Below are 23,490 nucleotides of genomic sequence, written 5' to 3' on the forward strand. Positions count from 1 at the left end.
ACATTTAACCAACTGAGCCACCCAGGCGCCCCTACTTACATTTTTTAAGGGGGGAGAAAGGCTTGACAAGGACTCACCTTTGTTCTATTATGTAAACGAATTTTAAAATAATTCATAATTCAGGGGAAAATGTGGACTACTTTTCCCCTTCATACATTTTCCAGGCTCATCTGCTTAAATTATGTGAGATGTTTGAGGTTTTCGTGTTATCTCTATGGTCTTTAAATTTTTGATATTATGCTGGTAAGCCGTGCACTGATTTCATTACCATAGATAACCCAGTTAAATATTAAGTGTTAATAATCACTTAGCATTTTACAACCTAGCTATTGTTATAAAAGTAAGGATTCCACATACTTCCTAACAGGTCCTTGAAAATGGAGCTGGCTTGGAATTCAGTGTTTATTGTCCTCCTAAGCTTTTCATGCTGGGGGTTAGATTGGGAATCTGATAGAAACTTCATTTCAGCTGCTGGTCCTCTCACCAATGACTTGCTGTACAACCTGGGTGGTCCACTGGGAACCCAAGGTTCTAACTTTGCAGCAGAGGACAAAAGCGTTTATGTTTGTCAACAACCACTGCCCTCTTCCCTGCCGGAGTACTTCAGGCGTGTTCGTGCCAGTGAGATCACCCATTATAAAGTATTTCTGCCGTGGGCACAACTTCTCCCAGCAGGAAGCTCCGAGAACCCAGACAGCAAGACAGTGCAGTGCTACCGGCGATTCCTCGAGACCCTCAAGACAGCGCAGCTTCAGCCCCTGGTCGTTCTGCATCACCGGACCCTCCCTGCCAGCACCATCCGGAGAAGTGCAGTCTTTGCTGATCTCTTTGCAGACTATGCCACATTCGCCTTCCACTCCTTTGGGGACCTGGTTGAGATCTGGTTCACGTTTAGTGACTTGGAGGAGGTGATAAAAGAGCTTACCCAACAGGAATCAAGATCTTCACGTCTCCAGACCCTCACTGATGCCCACAGAAAAGCCTATGAGATTTACCATGAAAAATATGCTTCTCAAGGTAAGTGCACACCACCCCGATGGCTGACCCACTGGCCATCTTCATCACCCACCCTCCCCTACCCTCCTTACAGCAGGACTTCGCATTTCTTCCCACTCCCCTTCAATAATCTTGTCATGTGTATTCATTAGTGAGAAAATAACATTGTACTGAAAACTTCCCCATGGAGAGGGGCACAAGTGGCTCATATTGCAGAGTGCCCAGCATTTCCTTTGAAAATCTCTTTTCAGCACTCCTTCCCCAATCTTGAGTCTGTGCCACCACGGAGTATCTTTCTGCCCTTCCTTCTCCAGTCCTGCCTCCGACTCTCCAAGGCTTCAGGATTGCCCGTCCTCCCTCAGTCTCCCCTTTCTCTCCTGCAAAGCAAGTTATGCATTCTAGCTGAAGTTTTCATTCCAGCAAAGAAGACAGATAAAATAGGGATATACTGATAGGTAGTGAGAAGAGCATAATTGCAATTGTCCATATTCCTGCTTCAAAGCTAATTTTGATTCAGGTTCTGATTCAGTAGGTTTGGGCAGTATGTATATTTGTATACATAGTATGTAACATATATGCCATACTTGTAAATCCTACTGTTTAAACTTAAGATATTTTATAAGTATATTCTCATTTTATTAAAAATTCATTGAAAGAGAGCATGATTTTTTTTAAAGATTTTATTTATTTATTTGTCAGAGTGAGAGAGCACAAGCAGATGGGGAGAGGCAGAGGGAGAGGGAGAAGCAGGCTCCCCGCTGAGCAGGGAGCCCGATGTGGGACTCCATCCCAGGACCCTGGGATCATGACCTGAGCTGAAGACAGACGCTTAACCAGCTGAGCCACCCAGGTGTTCCAAGAGCATGATTTTCAATGGTCTTACAGATTCTCATCATATAAAGTGATCAGAGTTTTAAATATTTCTTTCATGGGGTGCCGGGGTAGCTCAGTTGGTTAAGCTCAGGTCATGATCCCAGAGTCCTGGGATCGAGCCCCGAGTCGGCCTCCCTGCTCATCAGGGAGCCTGCTTCTCCCTCTCCTCTCTGCTTGTGCTCTCTCTGGCTATCTCTATCTCTTGCTCTCAAATAAATAAATAAAATCCTTTAAAATATAAATAAAATAATATATATATAAATGAGAGAAATATTTATTTATTTAAAGATTTTATTTATTTGAGAGAGAATGAGAGGGGGGAAGGTCAGAGGGAGAAGCAGACTCTCTGCTCACGGGGAGCCCAATGCGGAGCTCCATCCCAGGACTCCAGGATCATGACCTGAGCCGAAGACAGAGGCTTAACCAAATGAGCCACCCAGGTGCCCCATATATATTATTTTATACATAAGTTTATTTAATTTTCACCATTATGAATTACACTGCAATGAATGTTCCTATATATAAACCTTTGCCTACCTTCTGATGAATTCTTTCTGATTCTTGGAATTGAAATTACTAGGTCAAAAAACATGCACTCTTTAAGACTTTAAAGCATGTTGCTAAATTATCTTCCAGAAAAGTTTTAATAGTGTATACCAACAGTTTTTTTAAAAAGATTTTATTTATTTATTTATTTATTTGAGAGAGAGAGAAAAAAACAGCATGAGAGGGGAGAGGGTTAAGAGGGAGAAGCAGGCTCCCCGCCGAGCTGGGAGCCCGACGTGGGGAGCCTGACATGGGACTTGACATGGGACTCGACAGTGGTACCCGATCCCAGGACTCTGGGATCATGACCTGAGCCCAAGGCAGTTGCCCGACCAACTGAGCCACCCAGGCGCCCCAGTGTATACCAACAGTTTTAAAACTGCTCTGACCCGACTCAGCCTGTCTTCAATGATGTAATCATCTTTGTTATTGGTAATTTGACAGCTGAAAACTATTATCTTCTTATATGCTTCATTTGCATGTATTTGATTATAAAGAGATCAAATATTTTTTCTATGTTAAAAATGAAAGCAGGGCAAGGGAAGAAAGTGTGCGTGTGGACAGGGCCATTTCAGACGGGGGTGTCGGGAAGATTGTCCTCAGAAAGGACAGCAAGGGAGGGAGCTAGCAAATGGATTGGAGAAGAGGATTCCAGGTGGAGAGAAGAGCCCCTGCAGGGGGACAGCGACAAGCCCAGCAGTCATTTTAGTGAGCTGGGAGTAGAGGGTGGGAGATGAGGGGAGGTTGAATTTGAAACTGGATTCTTTGGAAAGAAGAACCCTCCTTGGAGAGGGTGAGCAAGTAAATGTTTGTTGGCTATAATTCTACTGAAGAAGCACTGGGTAAATGAACTTTGAAAGAAGGCAAGACTGAACTTGGTTCATCTCAAACAAAGGAAAATCTATCTTGTTTTGAAGACAGACTCCATAGACTTATTTTGATTATAAAACTGTATAAACATGTTTATCAAAATGTTTACAGATTCCATTTTTAATCTTCATCAGGTTACTAAAGGCTGCTTTTTAAGCTCATATTTTCCTTTTCTTCTGCTGCTCATTCCTCCTATCCTTCATTTTGTGTTTCATCAATATCATTAGATTTTCTACCCCAATATAATGCAGGACACAAAATAAATTCTTTTTCCAGTCTCCTTCCTATTCCCAAAGGTGGTTTTCTTCTTTCTCTCTCTTATTCTCCTCTCCCTTTTTAGTCCAATCCCATAGCCTTTTGTTCTTTTTAAAATATATCACCTAATATACACAAAAAAGTTGTATTGGTTAAAAGCAAAATACTATAAAAAATTACTGAACTGCTTTTTTAAAAAAAAAAAAGCAAAATACTATAATAAATACCCAGTGAGTGACTTCTCAATCCAACAATTAAAATAGAATACCACCTCAGATCAACTAGGATGGCTGTAATAAAAACAAAATATACAAAAGCAAGTGTTGGTGATGATGTAGAGAATTTGGAAACCACACCACTGGTGGGAATGAATGATGGTGCAGCTGTTTTGGAAAACAGTCTGGCAGTCTGTCAAACAGATAAACTTTAGAGTTACCCTATGACTCAACAATTCGTCTCTTAGGTATATCTCCAAGAGCAATGAAAATAAATGTCCGGGCGAAAACTTATCACAAACATTCATAACACCATTTTTCATAATAACCCAAAGTGGGAACAACCCTAATGTCCCTCAACTGATGGATAAACAACATGTGGTGTATACATAAAATGGAATATTAATTACCCAAAAAGGAATGATACATGCCACAAAACAGGTGCACCTTGAAGACATTAAGCTAAGTGAAAGCAGCTCGTCAGAAAAGACCACATATTATATGATTTCATTTATATTAAATCTCCAGAATAGGCATAGAGACACTACAGTAGATTAGCAATGTCTAGGGCTAGAAGAGAGAACGGGAAGTGACTGCTAATGGATAAGAAATTTTGGTTTTGGTGATGAAACTGTTTTAGAATTAGTGGATATGATTGCATAGCTTTGTGACTATACTAAAAACCACTGAACTGTATACTTTAAAGATTTCATTTTTGAGTAGTCTCTGTACCCAACATGGGGCTCCAACTATCATCCTACTACCCCCGTTCCCCTCTCTCACCTCAGCCCTAAACAACCACTAATTAGCTTCCTGTCTCTAGAGATTTCCCTGTTCTGAACATTTCATATGAATGGAATAATATAATATGTGGTCTTTTGTGACTACCTCTATTGGGATTTGTTGGATATTTCTCTCATGGATAGGCTGAGATTATGAGTTTTAGGAAGGAAGATTACAGAATAAAGTGCTATTTTCATCATATCATATCAAGGGCACATACCATCAACATGATTTATACTGTTGAAGTTGACCCTGATCACCTAATTGAGATTGTATTTGTCAGGTATCTCTAGGGTAAAGTTACTCTTTTTTCCTCCTTTCCAACCTGCACTCTTTGGAAAGAAGTCACCATACACAGCTTACACTTAATGACTGGGGAGTTATGCTCCCTCATTTTTTTTTTTTTTTTAAGTAAGCTCCATGCCCAATGTGGGGCTTAAATTCACAACTCTGAGATTAAGAGTTGGATGCTCTCGGTGCCTGGGTGGCTCAGATGGTTAAGCATCTGCCTTCGGCTCAGGTCATGATCTCAGGGTCCTGGGATTGAGCCCCACTTTGGGCTCCCAACTCAGCGGGGAGTTTGCTTCTCCCTCTCCCTCTGCTTCTCCCTCTGCTTCTCCATTTCCCTCTGCCTCTCCTGCTTGTGCTCTCTCCCTCAAATGAATAAATAAAATCTTTAAAAAAAAGAGTTTAAAATAAAAGAGTTGGATGCTCTACTGACTGAGCCAGCCAGATGCCCCAAGTTATGCTCCCTCTAACAAGTAGTTTTTTAAAGTTATTTTCTAGGGGTACCTGGGTGGCTCAGTCAGTAAAGCGTCTGCCTTCAGCTCAGGTCATGATCCCGGAGTCCTGGGACCGAGCCCTGCATCATGCTCCTTGCTCAGCAGGGAGTCTGCTTATCCCTCTCCCTCTGCCCCCACTCATCTCTCTCTTTCTCTCTCTCTTCCAAATAAATAAAATCTTTTTTAAAACAGTTATTTTTAAAACTTAACCAAGGAGGCAAAAGACTTGTACACTGAAAACTTTAAAACATTGCTGAAAGAAGGTGAAGAAAACAAAAATAAATGGAAAGACATCCTTTGTTCATGGATTGGAAGACTTAATATTGTTGAGATTTCAGTACTACCCAAAGCAATCTACAGATTCAATAAAATCCCTATCAAAATCCTAGTGACAGTTTTTGCAAAAATAGAAAAATCCATCCTTAAATATGTATGGAATCTTAAAGGACCCCAAATAGCCAAAACAATCTTGAAAAAGAACAAGGTAGGGGCGCCTGGGTGGCTCAGTTGGTTAAGCAACTGCCTTCGGCTCAGGTCATGATCCTAGAGTCCCGGGATCGAGTCCCACGTCGGGCTCCCTGCTCAGTAGGGAGTCTGCTTCTCCCTCTGACCCTCCCCCCTCTCATGCTCTCTCTCTCTCTCATTCTCTCTCTCAAATAAATAAAATCTTTTAAAAAAAGAAAAGAAAAAGAACAAAGTTGGAAGACTCACATTTCCTGATTTAAAAACTTACTACAAAGCTACAATAATCAAAATAGTGTGGTACTAGTGTAAGGACATACATATATACCAATGGAATAAAACAGAAAGTCGACAAATAAACCCTTGCCTATATGGTCAAATGATTTTCTACAAAAGTGCAAAGACTGAACTTTCAGTGGGGAAAAGAGAGTCTTTTCAACAAGTGTTCCTGGGAAAACTGAACATCCACATACAAAGGAACAAAGTTGGACCCTAACCTTGCACTATATACAAAAATCACCTCAATCATTAAGAATGCTCAGCCATTATGGAAAGCAAATCAAAACCACAATGTGCTATCCAGATCTTCACATCCATAAGAATAGCTATTATTTTAGAAAGCAGAAAATCACAGGTGTTGGTGAAGATATAGAGAAATTATAATCTTTATGCATTGCTGACAGGAGTGTGAAATGATGTAGCCAGTATGGAAAAAGAGTATGGCAGTTCCTCAAGAAATTAAACATAAAATTACCATATCATCTAGCACCTGTGGAAACAGACACAAAAGAACTGAAAGCAGGGACTTAAACAGGTATTTATACACCTATCTTCATAGCAGTGTTATTTACATAGCTGAAAGTTTGAAATAACCCAAATGCCCATGGATGGATGAGTGGATAAACAAAATGTGCTATTTACATACAATGGAATATTATTCGATCTTAAAAAGAAATGAAATTCTGACACGTACCATAACATGGATGAACCTTGAAGACATTATGCTAAGTGAAATAAGCCAGTAACAGAAGGCCAATTATTGTAGGATTCCACATACACAAAGGACCTACAATAATCAAATTCACAGAGACAGGAAGTAGAATAGTGGTTACCAGGGACAAGGAAATGGGGAGTTACCTGTTCAATGAATACAGAGTTTTAGTTTGAGATGTTGGAAAAGTTTTGAAGATGGATGGTGGTGATGGTTGCACAACAAAGTGAATGTACTTAATGCCACTGAAATGTACACTTAAAAAATTTAATGGTGGGACACCTGGGTGGCTCAGTCGGTTGAGCTTCTGACTTGATTTCAGCTCAGGTTGTGATCTCGGGGTCGTGGGATCGAGCATTTTGTCACGCTGCACACTCAGCATGGAGTCGGCTTGTCCCTATCCCTCTGCTCCTCCCCATGCTTGAGCTCTCACTTTCTCTCTCAAATAAGTAAAATCTTAAAAAATATATATATATATAATGGTAGGGGTGCCTGGGTGGCTCAGTCGGTTAAGCATCCAACTCTTGATTTCAGCTCAGGTCATGATCTCAGGGTCGTGAGATCAAGCCCTACATTGGGCTCTGCACTCAGCAGGGAGTCTGCTTGAGATTCTCTCTCCCTCTCCCTCTCCCCTTCCCCAGACCCCATCCTTTCCTTTCTTTCTCTCTCTCAAAAGAATAAGTAAGTAAAAATAAAAATTTAATGGTAAATTTTATGTTATATATATTTTACCAAAATTTTTAAAAAATTATATTCTGGGGTGCCTGGGTGGCTCAGTGGTTAAGCATCTGTCTTTGGCTCAGGTCATGATCCTGGGGTCCTGGGATCGAGCCCCATGTCAGGCTCTCTACTCAGCAGGGAGTCTGCTTCTCCCTCTCACTTTCCCTCTGTTCTCTCTCTCTCAAATAAATAAAATCTTAAAAAAAAAAAAAAAAGAAAGAAAACAAAATATAAGTCTTTCATTTATTTCATGACATCCCTGTAAGGGATAGTTTTGAGTAATCTGCCTTTTGCAGCATTTTAAGAAGGATAGTTTATGCTTGCACTGGGAAAAGTTTGGCAACCATGGTGGGGAAGTTTGATTATTTTGTGTAAGAATTTCTGGAACTTCAAGTACATTTGTTCACTCTAATTCTAAAAGCAGCTTGCAGAGTCAAATAGAAATGCTTTGTGAGTTCATTCTGCTTAGGGATTAACTGTAGTCTTGTTTCATTAGTCTAGAGATGACGCTAAATTGTACATCTTAAAATGTTAAGCACAAGCTGTATGTTCCATGTGTGCTGACATGATGATGGACCAAAGCACGGAAATCTGTGAAAGGCAAAACGGAACCATCCGGCACAATCACTGAGTAACTAGATAATGGCGCTATCTTATCAGAACGAGGACTGAATGTCTCTAAGTGATATTCCTTACTCAGAAGATTTCAAAGTTCTATCATGTTTATCAAAATAAAGCCCCTTTGGGGGCACCTGGCTGGCTCAGTTTGAAGAGCGAGTGACTCTTGATCTTGGGGGTTCTGAGTTCGAATCCCACGTTGGGCATAGAGATTACTAAAACAAAGGCAAACAAAGCCAAGCACTCTTGTAGTTCTCAGTGGTGGTTTCATTGTCTCAGGAGATCTTCTCCTGAGAGAATTTGGGTGAAAGTGAAGTCAGGCATACAGCCTTACAGTTTAACTCTCAAACTCCGGTTTTTTTCAGTTTTTGTTTAGTGTTTCCAAACCCCAGGTCTGCTATGCATCCAGTATTGAAGTTGATATCTGGAGGGATTAAGGAGATGTTTTAAATTTTGCTCCTCAGCAAGCACACAATCCAGGGGGAGAGAAACACTCAAGCGCAAGAAAGAATCCTAGAGCACAATGCAAACAGCTGAAGAAGCCCTCCCCCACCGCAGTGTTCTCAAAGGGTGGTCAGGAGCACCTGGGAGGCTCCTTAAAGTGCACTTGTTGTGGGCTCAGCCCAGTCCGCGGACAAGCACGCGGGGGATTCCGAGGCACACAAGTACCAGCACCACTTTGGGTAATCCAAGATCAAAGCAAGTGGGTCCACGCGGCAGGTGTTCACAGTGCCTTCGGTTCCCCTCTGTGCATGCGCAGTAGGGTCTGAACAGCTGTTCCTCCAGTGAGCGAGGACCTGGGAACAGCAGCTTCCCGAGAGCACCCTGCCTTTAAGCAGGTGAGGAAGCAGTTCTCCCCACACCGCCTTCTACACTGTGGAGGGGCAGGGCATGGTAATTGCTTTTATTCTTCTAAAAGACTTACAGGTGTCCTGTATTTCAGGGTCCTGCTTTAAATGGAACATTCTGTAAAGGGACTTTTTTGTTTTTAAAGCCACCTTGTTATCCAAAATCTTTCAGCTGGGGTAAAGTGATGTAAGTGATGTTTTTAAAGCCACCTTGTTATCCAAAATCTTCCAGCTGGGGTAAAGGGATGTAAGTGATTTCTTCAGAAATCCTCCCCCACCCTTTTTTAAAGGCTTTATTTTATTTGAGAGAGAGAGAGAGAGCACAAGCATGAGAGGGGCAGAGGGAGAAGAAAACTCCCAGCTGAGCAGGGAGCCCGTTGCGGGACTCGATCCCAGGACCCTGAGATCATGACCTGAACAGAAGGCAGTCGCTTAACTGACTGAGCCACCCAGGTGGCTTTAAAAAAGAAATCCTTTTTTAAAGTCGATGAACACAGAACAGGAAAAGAGTCCCCACGCAGCTTCCATGGTCCCAGTCCTACCTCGCTCACCTGCAGCTGGTTCCTCTGGTTGGTTTTAGGTGGAAAGCTCTCTGTGGTCCTGCGAGCTGACGCCGTCCCGGAGCTCCTGCTGGAACCATCCGCATCTTTGCTTGCCAAGGTGATGACAGTCGCCCCAAGTAGTATTTGTAACATCTGAGGAAAGTTGTGATTTTAATTTTAGAGCACATGAGAAGTTTTCATCTGTCAGCTTGACATTTTTGTAAGTGCCTCTTCTGAGTGCGGTCCATTCTCTAGATTCATGTTTACAAACAAAATCTCATTTGTTGCAGCCCCAGCTTTTGTCTATGCAAAAAAGTCCAACACCTCTGTGTGCTCTGATTTTTTAGTCCGAGTCCAAAATAGCTTATTAGAGGAGAGGCCAGTTTGTAGCAAAACAGATACAAGGAAGAGGAAAGGGTTTTGTTTTTTAAGTAATGTGCTCCCTGGAGTACCATCTTGGTTCCTGCCTCCTCTAAACATAACTTTTTAACTACAATTTTAATAAAAGTTTAAATAAAAATCTGAGAATTAAACAGCTTTGGCCTCTGTAAGCTTGGCTGCTGGGCAGTGTGGAAAGTCATCAGACAAAATAGCTGATTTCTGTAGTTCTGTGGCATTCGACAGGGTGCCTTATAGATAGCATGGTGCTGGATGACAGACACGGGTGTCTCCATGTCCATGGAGGCTCCGTGGGTCAGGGTCCGGCCCTCAGATTTACCAGCTCAGGAACTTAAAATGCAGATGAGATAAGGTTCTGAATAACCAGCTCCGAGGCTGACTGTTTGGCCAGAATGCCATCTAAATTAATTTACAAGGGGTAATAACCGCTATCGGTCATGAACCCAGAAGACCAAAGTGCTGATCACAAAAGTGCTTGTTGAGCAATAGCCTTTGAACTGGTCTCTTTGCCCCAGTCCATGCCACCCAGGGCTTCTGGATTTTCCAAGAGCACAGTGTTTATCAGTTCCCTACTGGGAAGCTACACTCAGTGCTCGCTCTGAGACTTTAAAATGCATTGCATGGATGGTGGTGATGGTGGCTCAATAATGTGAATGCACCTAATGACACTGAACTTGCTAAATTTTATATAATGTGTATTTTGCCACAGATTGCAAGAATTGGTGCAAATTCCTCAGGGCCTTCCAGAGTGTGGCTCACTTGGGCTGTCTTGCTCTCTCTCAGGTCGCCCCTCCTGTTTTTCCCAGTGTGTATGCTATGCTTTCTTCCTGCTCACTTGCATGGGCACTCATGTGAGTTTCCTATCCTAGCCTTGCTCAAATCTCTTCCAACAAAATTCTACCCATTTACAACATACATGCGCATATGCTCTCCATCAGGAGGCCTCATTTAATAATACTCTCTTGCTCAACCTGATGTGCTCTCTCTCCACTTGGAACACTTAGCCCTTTATTTAGACCAGCACTTCCCAAGCCTTGTGAATCAGAACCACCTGGAGAGCTAGTAAGGCACATAAGGGCCACGGCTTAATGGGGAGGGACCGTCCTGGGTCTTCATAGGCTTCCCCAGTTCCCAGGTGAGTTTGAAGACCACTGGTGTGGACTTTGCTTATCACATTTCTAACTCTCCGTGTTTTTTCATGTCATTGGCGCATTTGCTAACACTCTATTAATTGGTAAGCTTCTGTGGTTCTTACTCTTTAAATGCGAATCCTCATCTGCTGCACTGAGCACAGTGATTTTAAGGGTAGGAACTCAACGACTATATGTGTTGTACAGAATCAACAGACCAAAGTAAGAGCTGAGAGGGTGAGGGGAGAAGGGCTGGAGTGATACTCAGGAAAGTGGAGCAAGGTGTGGACTATTTGGTAAACACTGATGACGACTTGATTAGGAAAGCCAGAGGGAACCACTGGTGAGTCAGTTATCGAAGGTCCACAGGGCCCTTGGTTGTCATCGGATGCCGTTATCCAGGGTCTTTGTCCTGAAAGAACAGATCATCTGTGGAGGAGAGATGACAGGTGATGATCTAGTCCTGATAAGGATAGAATGACTTCTGAGAAAGGCAGAGAGGGAATCCCAGTGGTATCTTTATGGGTTTACTCTGCGAATCTGAAGTTCTTAGAATGTATGCAGGGTGGTATGTCCAGGACCGTGAGAGCTGTGTTCTCCGATACTATGGGCCAAGCTAGGGTCCACTAGGGCAGACTTTAAACTGTGGCCTGACAGTAGCCAGTGACTATAGCCTACAATTAAAAAGATCCCCAAAATCCCAGTAGGGTCTGGAGAGATCCCTGAGGGTCCTGTGGGTGTCTGAGGGCTCCACTCTCTCCATCCCGGCAAAATGGGAGGACTGCTGACCAGGGCAGCTCTGGCCTCTGACTCCCTTAGTGCTCACCTGTTTGGTGGGAGCCCACAATTTCTGGCATACAGTACTTCATTCATTCACTCATTTAATCATATACATTGATCAAGCACTTACTGTATGCCAAGCACTTTGCTAAGTCTCTGGTGATGTATTCCCAACAGAACATCCCACACACACATTCTCATGCTGTCCCAGCTTGTCCTCTGCCTGCTTTTCCCTTGGAAAATCTCACTTCAGAGTATCAGTTTAGGAATAGGAGGAGAAAGAAAAAAGGCTATTTCCGAACAGTAGTTTGCCTTGAAATTGCTTACGTTCTAACAACCCTATTTATTTATTTCTAGGGCACTGTCGATTTCCTCTCTCTTGATTTGTCATATGAATGCCAAAGTGAAGCAAGTTTGCCACAGAAGCTGAGTAAATTGCAGGTAATTTGAGCCATTTCCTATATTGGTGATGAATGGAGAAGGTTCCCAACAGCATGGTAGACATTTAATGGACTGGCTGATGAGTAAACTGAGCTTGCCCCCACAGTTGGCAGAGATATAGAGTTGCACTGGGGGAGATCGCCCTTGAATGCATGGCTGGAGAACATCGGGCCGGGGGTGGTGGTCAGGCAGTCTTCCCTGGCAGAGATCACAGGGTTATCATGTTACATATTTACGTGATCTCTTGTGTAGAAATCTGAGAATTGAAATTTCAGTGTTCTTTCTAAGATTTAAGAAGGAATTTCATGGACAGTGGTCATGGTTATACAACAGCGTGAATGGACTTAATGCCACTGAACTATACACGTGAAAATGGTTACGGTGGTAAATTGTATGTGTATTTCCCCACAACTGGGAAAAAAAAAAAGACATTTCACACCCAGGTCTGCTAAATCAGAGGCCAGCTCTGGGAACCTTGCTGTAACCTTAGGCCCTTTCGTCCTGTTCCCAGTATTGTTTTCCTCGAGGGTAATGATTGTGACTAGTTAGAGAAAGTATGTTGGTTGCCACCTACCTACCTGTTAGCTTTCTCCCCTGTGCTTGGTCACTGCTGAGCTACTTCCTTGAGGATGACAAACTCCAAATTCCCCGGAGTCCTGACTATTCCCCCCACCTCCTGACAGGGTAGAACGGATTGTACCTTCCGAATCCTAGCAGCATTTCCATACTTACCCCTGAAGAGCTACCTTCTCACAGGCCTCTCTGGGGATGCCTGGCCACCAGCATTCACCCGTGCCTTCCTGTTGCTCTTACAGGGGTGGGCACAAAGCCGCTCCCCTCTTCTTTCTGCCCTGTGCCTCCTGGTTTGGAATCCCAGCATCCCCACCACCAAGCCGGATGGATTGTTAGAGGAATTATCTGTTGAAAGGCCAAGCTCCTCAGTGTCAAACCCTCAGTGCTGCAGCTAGGTGGAATCTCCATTCGACCTGAGGCTGGAAGCTGGAAACGGACAAATTAGCGTCAGTCCCACCCCCGGGGTCTGTGGGTTTCCTGCTGCCCCTTGTAGGCACCACCACTTTTATTATCTACAAGTAATAGGATCTCATAAAGCCAGCAGATGCAGTCGCAAGACGTTTGAGTGATAGCCGCTGTGATTTTCATGGCTGCTCTGTGCCCAGCACCACGTGGGGCACTTTATCCTCACAATATTTCTCCCCTCACAGCAGACCCCAGCACGTAAGAAACATAACCAAGGTCAGACACTAGGTGGGGAGCAGAGCTGGGATTGGAAGCAGGCTTTCTTGTGACACCACACTGCCTCTCCAAAACAAAAGTAATTCCAAGGTGTTGGGGACATTATAATGAGAGTGGCGTTTTTGAAAATCACATATAATTTTAGTTTTTGTAAATATATATATAATTTTTTTTTTTTTTTTTTTTTTTTTAGTAAATATCTTCTTACCTGAACCCAGATTGCCTTGACCCAGAGCCTGCCCTGGTGGGCTTGCTAGCCAGATTTCTGGTCCTTCAGCGGCACTTAAGTAGTGTCTTCAAGACCTTCCGATGCCTGTGATAACTAAATCTGTCTTTTATCATCCTTAAGGAAGTCAACCAGAGCTTGTTGCTCAGTTAATGGGTTCAGACAAAGCTGACATTTTAAAACTGTCTGGGTTATGCAGACGCAGCACGCTTCGGAGAGCCCGTCAACAGAGCTGGGGCTTAATTTCTGCTTGAGGATGTGGTTTACCAGGTTTCCTTTTTTATATCAAAACATTTTCAAGAAGACTTGCTCCCACCAGTGCCCACATACAGCTGTGAACCCTCAGTCAATAGCTGGCCAGCCAAACAGTAAAACCTTCCCTGGACAAACTTGGCAGCCATTGATTATGCCCTGCTGCGATTCTTTGTTCCTTTTATTTCCTTAGGTAGGAATTAAATTCCAGATGTTGCACTTGACAGCTCAGAGGCAGCCCCAGAGATTCAGGATGACCACCCCGATCACCAGCTATGAGGAGAGAACCGAGCTGGAGAGGAGACTGTCCCTCTCTGCGGTCGTCGGTTACGAGCCTGTGGCATTCCCACACAGTTAGCACCCCCAGGACAGGAAGAACAGCTGAGTTCTCCCCGGGAACCCGAATCACACCACCCACAGCTTCCTTCCCAGCATACCTACCGTCCCTCCTCAGCCCAGCCTCCCTGCGTCCTCCTGGGGCTGCAGGGAAGATAAGGCAGGGCAGCGAGGAGCAGGTGCCCACTCCTTTCCCGTTTCCCTTCACCCTCCCCAGAGCACTTGCCTGTCCCTCTCTGAGCCTCAGGGACCCTCAGCTGCTGCACCTCCCACCAGCACACCAGTGTTTTAGGGCTGGAGGGCATCCTCAGGCCCAGCACCTCGATAAAGAGCCACAGCACTTCTGAATTCTGCAGAAGGTCCATGAGCAGCCTCCCACATCGTCTTAGCAGGAAAGGCCCTGCTCACCCAGGGAATTCTCCACCCAGCAGAAGGCTCCTCCAGCTCTCCCATCCTGTGATATCACAGGCTGCCCCCACTGTGTATTGACCTTGCAGGAAAGAGAAAACCCTCTGTGTTCTTAATAGTTGGGCTTTCCCACACTGACCCAGCACGGGGAAAGGACAAGGGCTGTGTGTGAGCTGCAACTCTACTAATTGTGGTCCTGGGCCACTTAGCTTCTCAAAGCTGAAGGCACCTTATCTGTAAAGAAGGGGCACTGTTGCGGGTGACTCAGAAAATAATGTGCCTGCCTTCTTTGGCAGTGGTGGTATTGGTATCTCTCAGTGGCCTTTAGCCCCTCAGAGGAGGAAAAACTTGGTGTGGGGAAAATGACCAAACCCAGCCTCCCCAAAAAAGGTAATTTAAGGTGAAGTCAAACGACAGGTCAACCTACAAATGTTTCCTTCCACAGTGACATGGTTTAGAAATGGGAGAAAAGTCACACCTGTTCCATTTGAATGTGGACCACTCCTTTTAACTTTTTATCATGGGAAATGTCAAATATATCCAAAGGTAGAAAGAAAAGTATCATGATGCCATCCCCAACTTCAAAAGCTATTGACTCATGGCTGACCTTGTTCCATCTATCGCCTACCTTTCCCTTCTCAAGCCAGAGTGGGTTTTTTTGTTGTTGCTCTTGTTGTTTTTAACTCACAACCCTGAGATCAAGACCTGAGTTGAGATCAAGAGTCGGTCACCTAACAGACTGAGCCACCCAGGTGCCCCTCAAGCCAGATTGTTTTGAAGCAAACCCCAGACATTCATAAATACTGTTATGGTGACACCTGATTAAGCTTCTTGTAGTAACAAAGGCCCCTAACATGAGTGGATGGCCTTGTTCCTGGTCCCAACACTTAGTGCCTGGTTCTAGGAGGAGCCTTGTAAGCATGTGGAACCTGTCTCTTTGCTGGGGGTCAATGGGGAGGGTGGCTAATGTTACTGAAAAGTGTAGACTGGTTTCCCTCAGGGTCTAGAGTCTGCTCCCTTTATTAATTGACCTGGCTAGAGAACATTTCCCAAACTAGAGTGTTTATAGCTTCTCATCTTGAAGATCTGTCCCTGTTATCAAAACACTTACTCTAGGCAGCTTCCATTCACTTGCTGGCTTTGATCTTTTTCAGACTATTGAGCCAAAAGTGAAAATTTTCATCTTCAATCTGAGATTCCAGGACTGCCCTTCCACCAGAAAGAACTCAACCGGGCTGCTCTTCAGCCTTCTCGAGGGTGAGTGGACCATTGCTGGAGAGGTTTGTTTTTGTCCTTCCAAGTTTTTATTTCAATTCAAGTTAGCTGGCATAGAGTTTAGTATTGGTTTCAGGAGGAGAATGTAGTGATTCATCACTTACATAGAACACCCCGTGCTCATCACAAATGCCCTCCTTAATGCCCATCACCCATCTAGCCCACCCCCCCACCTCCCCCCAGCAACCTCAGTTTGTTCTCTATATTTAAGAGTCTTATGGTTTGCCTCTCTCTCTGTTTTTATCTTATTTTTCCTTCCCTTCCCCTATGTTCATCAGTTTTGTTTCTTAAATTCCACATATGAGTGAAATCATATGGTATTTGTCTTTCTCTGACTGACTTATTTTGCTTAGTTTAGGCTAGTTCCAGCCATGATGTTGAAAATGACAAGATTTCATTCTTTCTGATGGCTGAGTAATATTCCATTGCATATTTACACCACATCTTCTTTATGCATTCATCAGTTGATGGACATTTGGGCTCTGTCCATAATTTGGCTGTTGTTGATAGTGCTGTTATAAACATGGAGGGGGCAGCTGCCCCTTCAAGTCACTATTTTTGTATCCTTTGAGTAAATACCTAGTAGTGCAATTGCTAGATTGTAGGGTATTTTTATCTTTAACTTTTTGAGGAACCTCCATACTGTTTTCCGGAGTGGCTGCACCAGCTTGCCTTCCCACCCACAGTGTAGGAGGGTTCCCCTTTTGCTGGAGAGGTTTTCAGTGACATTTGGTGCATTGGCTTGGGGAGTAGCAGTTTTAGAAGTCTGGGGTTCCAATAAGAGGAGGGACCAGAAGAGGGCTGGTCTGAGAGCCCACGCCAGACAGGTTTAATGTCCCTTGCCTTTGTATTATTGGTCCCTTAGCTCCCATTGACTCAAGAAAGAAGACAGGTTCTGTACAAAAATGACAAAGAGGCCTTGGTCTTGTGGAAATAAAGACCATCCGGCTTCCAGGTTCAGGTATAAGCATGGGAACTGCTCTGTGCCTGAGTATCCCTTTTCATTACCGCTCCCTCCAAGATCTCTCACCTTTGCCCCCGCTCTGCTTACGCTTGCTCTTTTCCCCATTACCTCAGCTCACACGTGGCCCTGGTGGGCACCTCACTGAAGCCTTCAGGTCTAAGACCCACAGCTCATGGACCATCTTCTCTGTGTCTCTTAGTTCAAATTCATGAGAGTGAATCTGATTGGTGAGCCATGGATCAAGAGATCACTCCGGGTCCAATCACATCAAGGGAAAGGTGGATTGTGTTAAGGCATCAGGAGCTGAGGGCCACTAGGGAGGGGCAGGTTCCTGGGTGTCCTGATATTCATTCCAGTCGCCCTATAAGGCAGAGTATGGTAGAAGTCACTAGTGCCTTCTCTACTACCTGTAATCAGTGCTGAGCTAGCTTCAAAGACCTCATGACACTTATCCATAGATACAACTTAATAACCCTCACCCTAACTCACTTTTGATGGCATAATGATTTCTGTTCTTAAGTTCCACCCCTTTCTAAATGGCTAAAATGGTCAATTTATTGTTTATGCGTAGTTCACGACAATTATAAAAAATTCCATCTCTTTCTGATGTTTGAGTTCTTCTAAATCAGTTGTTCTCCATGTGTGGTCTTCAGACTAGCAGCATCAGCATCACCTGGGAACTTGGTAGATATTCAAATCCTTGAGCCCCACGTCAGTGCACTGCTTCAGAAACTATGGGGTGGGCCCAGCAAGCTGTGTTTAACAAGCTCTGCAGGTGATTCGGATGCACACAGAAGTTTGAGAACCACTGTTCTAGGTACATGGAAATCACTCCTGAGCTCCTTACATCTTCGGCCTGTGGTATTTTCCAGGGGGCTTAGAATGATTGCTTGGAGCTTAGGTGTGTTGTATAAATAAGAAAACAATTGATGGGAGTCATGAATATTGTTGGTTGGGCTTCAGGGAGTGTTAATTAAACTTCTTCTTTTACAGCCATAAGTGAACACCAGGTTCTCACCATTGGGTTTGATCTTAATACGCTCCTAAGCTGTTCACGAAGTTCCAAGACAAGGTAATGTTAGATTTTCTGTTGAAATCTATTAAATAGCTGATATTTGAAGACTAATCTTTCACATGTGTACTCTCAGGGGACTGTTGTCATCTGCCTCTGACTGACTTATTTTGCTTAGCTTAGGCTAGTTCCAGCCACGATGTTGGCTCACTGCCTCTTGGCCAGTGATTTTTATCATGGTGAGAAATGAAGGCTCAGAGGGGAAGGCAGTGAGAGAGCCTGGCTCCCACTGCATCTGACTCTGGGCCCACGTGTTTCTGCATCTCACTTGTCACTCTGCACTTGGGAGCCTTGCATTTTGCCCAAGTGAGCACAGCAAGCCGAGCTGGGATTTGAACCCCTGCCTTCTAGTTTAAGATCTTGTTGCAGGTAGTGTGAGTTTGTGGAAGGCTGAGTTAAAGATAGATCTGACCACCCCACTGAAGTCATGACCTGAGTAAGTGAGGTGAGTTCTCTACACCTGTTTCCTCCTGTGAACTGTGAAACATCTTCCCCACAAGGAGACAGTGTAGGTTGGAGATTCAGCAGTTGCAGTGGGGCAGAATCCTAAATCAGTGGTGTTCTGAGAGGTTTTATTTAATTTTTTTTTTAAGATTTATTTATTTTAGAGAGAGGGAGAGAGCAAGGGAGGAGGAGCAGAGGGAAATGGAGAGAGAGAAACCCAAGCGGACTCCACACTGAGCACAGAGCCCGATGTAGGGCTTGATCCCACGACCCATGAAATCACAACCTGAGCCGAAACCAAGAGTCAGATGCTTAACAGACTGTGCCACCCAGGGGCCTCTGAAAGGTTTTAATCTATGGTGGGGTTGCAAATAATTTCTTACTGAACAACTGAAGTAACAACATTTATAAATGGCATATTTAAAAAAAAATTAGAGCAGGTTTGAGGACCCCCATAATGACACCCTCACACACTCATAATCTAATGTGCTTCTCAAGTGATTAAGACAAGATGGTGTGGAAACCAGCATGGGTTGTTCCCCAGAACCCTCAGCCTTCCATGGGTGTGTTACATGCATGAGCTTCATGCACCATGTTTTGACAAAGGACAAAGACCGGAAAGAATCGTTGGGCTTCCCAGACTTTCAGCTAGAGCTCTCCTTGCCCTTCACCTTAGACTTTGCTAGGACAGCTCTGTCCAAAGTCATACACTTCAGTTGCTACCACCTCTTTGTCCTTTTCCTCTTCCAGCACTTGTATATTTCATTCTGTTGTTCAATCCTCTCAACTCACTTCAAGCCAGCAGGTCAAATCAACAAACCCGAAGCAGCTGCTACATGTAAGGCTTTGTCCTGGGAGTATGAACGGTGGAAAGAGGAGACAGGTCAGAACTGCTCCCTTACCACACTTAGAGTCAGTAGAGGAGTGCTGGGCCATGTCTTTTCAGAAAATAGAACTCAACAGGCCATAAAGAAAGAAGGGTTGCCCTGAAAGCTCAGTGATTGCAAAACCACAAGACGTCATGTGACACCAGCTCTAAGGTTCTCCCTCTAAACCTTGGCCTGAAGCAAAGGTCCAACGCTGGCTAACATCAAACTAACAGCCAGGGGTCCTCACTCAGGTGGACATTGGTGGAGAGCCCACTGGGGGCAGGAGCAAGTGGGGGCAGCGGGTTTCCAACAGGATTAACATGGTTTTCCCTTTGAGGATCTTAGACCTCAGCGGGGAGACAGAGAGGCCCACAAATGACTCTGACACCAGACCGTGGCAGGAAACACGGCACTGCTCCCCAGACAGGGGAGAAAGAGCGTTATCTGGGATGCTCTGAGGCAGCTGGGGGCCGGGGAGGGACAGCTGAAGGAGGGCTACCTGGAAGGCCTGGGCATAGGGATTGAGGCTTTGTGTGCTAAATCTCTTCCCAAGTTAGGCAAACCCAGGACTCCCAGCATTAAAACCTTTAGAGTAAATTGAGGGGCACCTTGCTGGCTCAGTCAGAAGAACACGTGACTCTTGATCTCAGGATTGTGAGTTCTAGCCCCATGTTGGGTGTAGAGATTCCTTACATAAATAATTTTTAAACTTAAAAAAAAAAAAGCCTTTAGAGCAAATTGTATTTTAGACAGGGGCTGTTTGTTTATTTCTTCAAGACCTCATTTTCTCCAAGCCAGGAGGACAGTCAGGGTCAGGAGGGTTGGGTCAGAGCAGCTGAGGCTCTTCACTGAGTGGGTGTCACCTGTGTCCCTGACTGTGCTCCAGAGACCTGCATATATTATGAATAATCCATAACTATAGATCATTTCACCCCTACTGCTGTTTTAGCAAATGTGTTAGTTGATGCTTCAAAAAACAGAAGGTGCTTAGGTTTGGAAGACCCAGGTTTTGCTCCATGGGATGGAGGTCCCTCTGCAGAGTCCCTGTCATTTCTACCAGTTCTGTGCTCTGGGCCAACCTAGTACAAACGTCATCCTCTCTCCACATGATGGCCCTTGGACAGGAGATGCTCTTGTACTGCACCTCCTTGCACCCCCCACCCCCACCCCATATATTTTCTTCCCCAGACCAAACACACCCACCTGCACAGACCCTTCCTCAAGGTTGCCCTCTGCTGGTGGAACTGCCACATGCTATTGAACTGTGCTTTCCAGCCTGCAGGCCAGGACTTGGAGATTGGGAAACCAATTTAGGGTTTGTTTTGAAATGTTAGAAAAAACTGTTTTATTTAAAAAAAAAATAAAAGAATGAAAGACAGAAGGAGAGAAATGGACTAAAAATAAAATAGAAAATAGACTGCATTCATGGAAGGATAGCATTTTTACATTGTTTTATTTCACATATATATTTATCTGAATATATATGAAATATTAAAAATATATAAATGTCTACACACAAATATAGTGATACCACAGACTGCTCAATGATTTGCAAACTGTGTGATCAAGGAGAAGTTCTCATTTAAAAGAAAATAAGAGGGGAGCCTGGGTGGCTCAGTCGTTAAGCATCTGCCTTCGGCTCAGGTCATGATCCCAGGGTCCTGGGATCGAGCCCCGCATTGAGCCCCGCATCGGGCTGCCTGCTCGGCAGGAAGCCTGCTTCTCCCTCTCCCTCTCCCACTCTTCCTGCTTGTGTTACCTCTCTTGCTGTGTCTCTCTCTGTCAAATAAATAAAATCTTAAAAAAAAAAAAAAAGAAGATAGGAGTTCATTTACATTAAAAAGACTGGAGATGGGGGCACCTGGATGGCTCAATTAAGCGTCTGACTTCAGCTCAGGTCATGATCCTGGGGTCCTGGGATCGAGCCCCATGTCAGGCTCTCTACTCAGCGGGGAGTCTGCTTCTCCCTCTTCCTCTGCCTCTCCCCACATTGGTTCTCTCTCTCGAATAAATAAATAAAATCTTAAAAAAAGACTGGAGATGGATAATCTAGAATAGGTATAATCATTGGGAATCAAGGCTCCTATCTTGCTTCTACCTTATGGTCCAGGACGGATGCTTGAGATCCTGCCATTATGTCCATAATCCAGGCAGCATGAAGAAAGGACTGCCACTCACGGTGCTCCTGCAGTGCCCCGGGGCAGGTCTCGGTGGAAGAGCTAGTGTTAATATTTAGCTGGTGCGTATCAGTAGAGCTATACCAGTAGCTCAGTTATTGAACTACTTCTGTACCAGCTGGTTTATAGGTGCTGGTCCCCTGATGCCCAGAACTTATTTCTCTAAGTCTCTGTTTCCTTTTCTGCAGGGTAAGAATACATAATTATAGTACTTATCTCATAAATTTGTGAAAATTAAATGAGACCTACATTCTTATCACAGTGGCCAGCACAGAATCAAGGCAGAATGAATTAAAGCCATCATTATTATTAACTATGTTGTTTTTATTTAATTAGAGCGAGCAAGCGAGGTGGGTAGGGGCAGAGGGAGAGAGAGACTCTTAATCAGGAAACCAACACAGGGCTCGATATCAGGACCCTGAGATCAGAACCTGAGCGGAAATCGAGTCTGATGCTTAGCCCACTGAGCCACCGAGGGGCCCCAATTAGCTATGTTTTTTTTTTTTTTTAATAAATAAGAAAAAAGCATGGCATCAGAACCAAAACCGGTACTCAAGGACAAGCTAATACAGGGAACAGGAGGCTTGGCACAGTGTTTTGACTCCTGCAGGAGCAATAACAATGTACCTAAGGAGGGGCAATAATAGTAATTTTCCCACCCCTCAGTCACTTCCTGCCCACAACCTGGGGCGGATGGCTTTTGACTCCGTGTCCCTGGAGCCCTAACTGATGACACACGTTGCCGTCACAGGGCGGAGGACCCGCAGAGCCATTCCCGTGTCCCCTTGTCTTCCCAACCCCGCAGCGGGCCCTGCTCGCCGGCCGCCGGCCCGGCCCTTCAGGCGGCGGTGCAGCGGGCCGTGTGGCCGCCGCGGGCCTCGGCCTACCGGAGAGTCTGGGGGACGTTTGCCAGCCAGTCCGGGGCCGAAAGAGACGCGTTCCTGCGGGATGTTTTCCCCGAAGGCTTCCTCTGGGGCGTCTCCACGGGAGCCTTTAACGTGGAAGGCGGCTGGGCCGAGGGCGGAAGAGGGCCGAGCGTCTGGGACCCACTGGGGCGCCCGAACGCCGCCCAGGGCGCCGCGACGCCGGAGGTGGCCAGCGACAGTTACCACAAGGTGGACACCGACGTGGCCCTGCTTCGGGGCCTCGGAGCTCAGGTGTACAAGTTCTCCATCTCCTGGTCCCGCATCTTCCCCGGCGGGCGCGGGCGCCGGCCCAGCCGCCGCGGCGTCGCCTACTACAGCAGGCTCGTGGACGACTTGCTGGACGCGCGCATCCAGCCCCTGGCCACGCTCTTCCACTGGGACCTGCCCCGGGCGCTGCAGGAGCACGGCGGCTGGCAGAACGACAGCGTGGTGGACGCCTTCCTGGACTACGCGGCTTTCTGCTTCGCCGCCTTCGGGGACCGCGTGAAGCTGTGGGTGACCTTCCACGAGCCGTGGGTGATGAGCTACGCCGGCTATGGCACTGGCCGACACGCGCCGGGCATCTCGGACCCGGGGGTGGCCTCTTTTAAGGTACCTCTCGGCCCCGTCGGCCGCCTCACTGGGGGAGACCTTTCTCTGGGGGAAAAGTCCTTTTCTCTTCTCTTCAGCAGGCCTCTCCTTCCCGTCCTTTAAAGAAAGCCAGAGCGGGGGAGGGAAGGCACGGGAAATTGTTAATCACCTTGTTTTGTCCAGACACCGTGCTGGCACTTGCAAAAGTCATTACATCCGTGGCACGGCGCTGGTGGCTGAGGGAACTGGGGGCCCGGAGAGCAGAAACTGCTTCATGATGGCATCCGTAGGCGGGCAGCCGTTTGAAGCCAGAGTTCGGGCCCAAGTCTGCTTGACTCCACAGCAAGTTCTCCACGTCAGCCAGGACTCTTAGTGGAGGTGACGGAAAACCAAACCTAGGCTGACCCAAGCAAAGAGGGAATCTGGCTGCTCAGGAAACGGAAAAGTCTGGGTTTTAGCTGGTCTC

At 45.4% G+C, this 23,490-nt stretch overlaps 1 protein-coding gene across 1 annotated transcript in view; it reads left to right on the top strand.

Annotated features, from left to right (window-relative positions):
- Positions 1-377: 377 nt before the first annotated feature.
- Positions 378-23,490, top strand: part of LCT (lactase) — a 50,852-nt gene continuing 27,739 nt past the window's right edge. The window contains exons 1-6 of the mRNA XM_032411223.1: positions 378-1,017; positions 9,540-9,619; positions 12,168-12,251; positions 15,882-15,984; positions 17,960-18,038; positions 22,334-23,045. Coding sequence (XP_032267114.1) covers positions 378-1,017; positions 9,540-9,619; positions 12,168-12,251; positions 15,882-15,984; positions 17,960-18,038; positions 22,334-23,045 — 1,698 coding nt within the window. The remainder of the gene's footprint in view (positions 1,018-9,539; positions 9,620-12,167; positions 12,252-15,881; positions 15,985-17,959; positions 18,039-22,333; positions 23,046-23,490) is intronic.

Source organism: Phoca vitulina, unplaced genomic scaffold, assembly GCF_004348235.1.
Source record: "Phoca vitulina isolate PV1807 unplaced genomic scaffold, GSC_HSeal_1.0 scaffold1, whole genome shotgun sequence".
Lineage (NCBI taxonomy): Eukaryota > Metazoa > Chordata > Mammalia > Carnivora > Phocidae > Phoca > Phoca vitulina.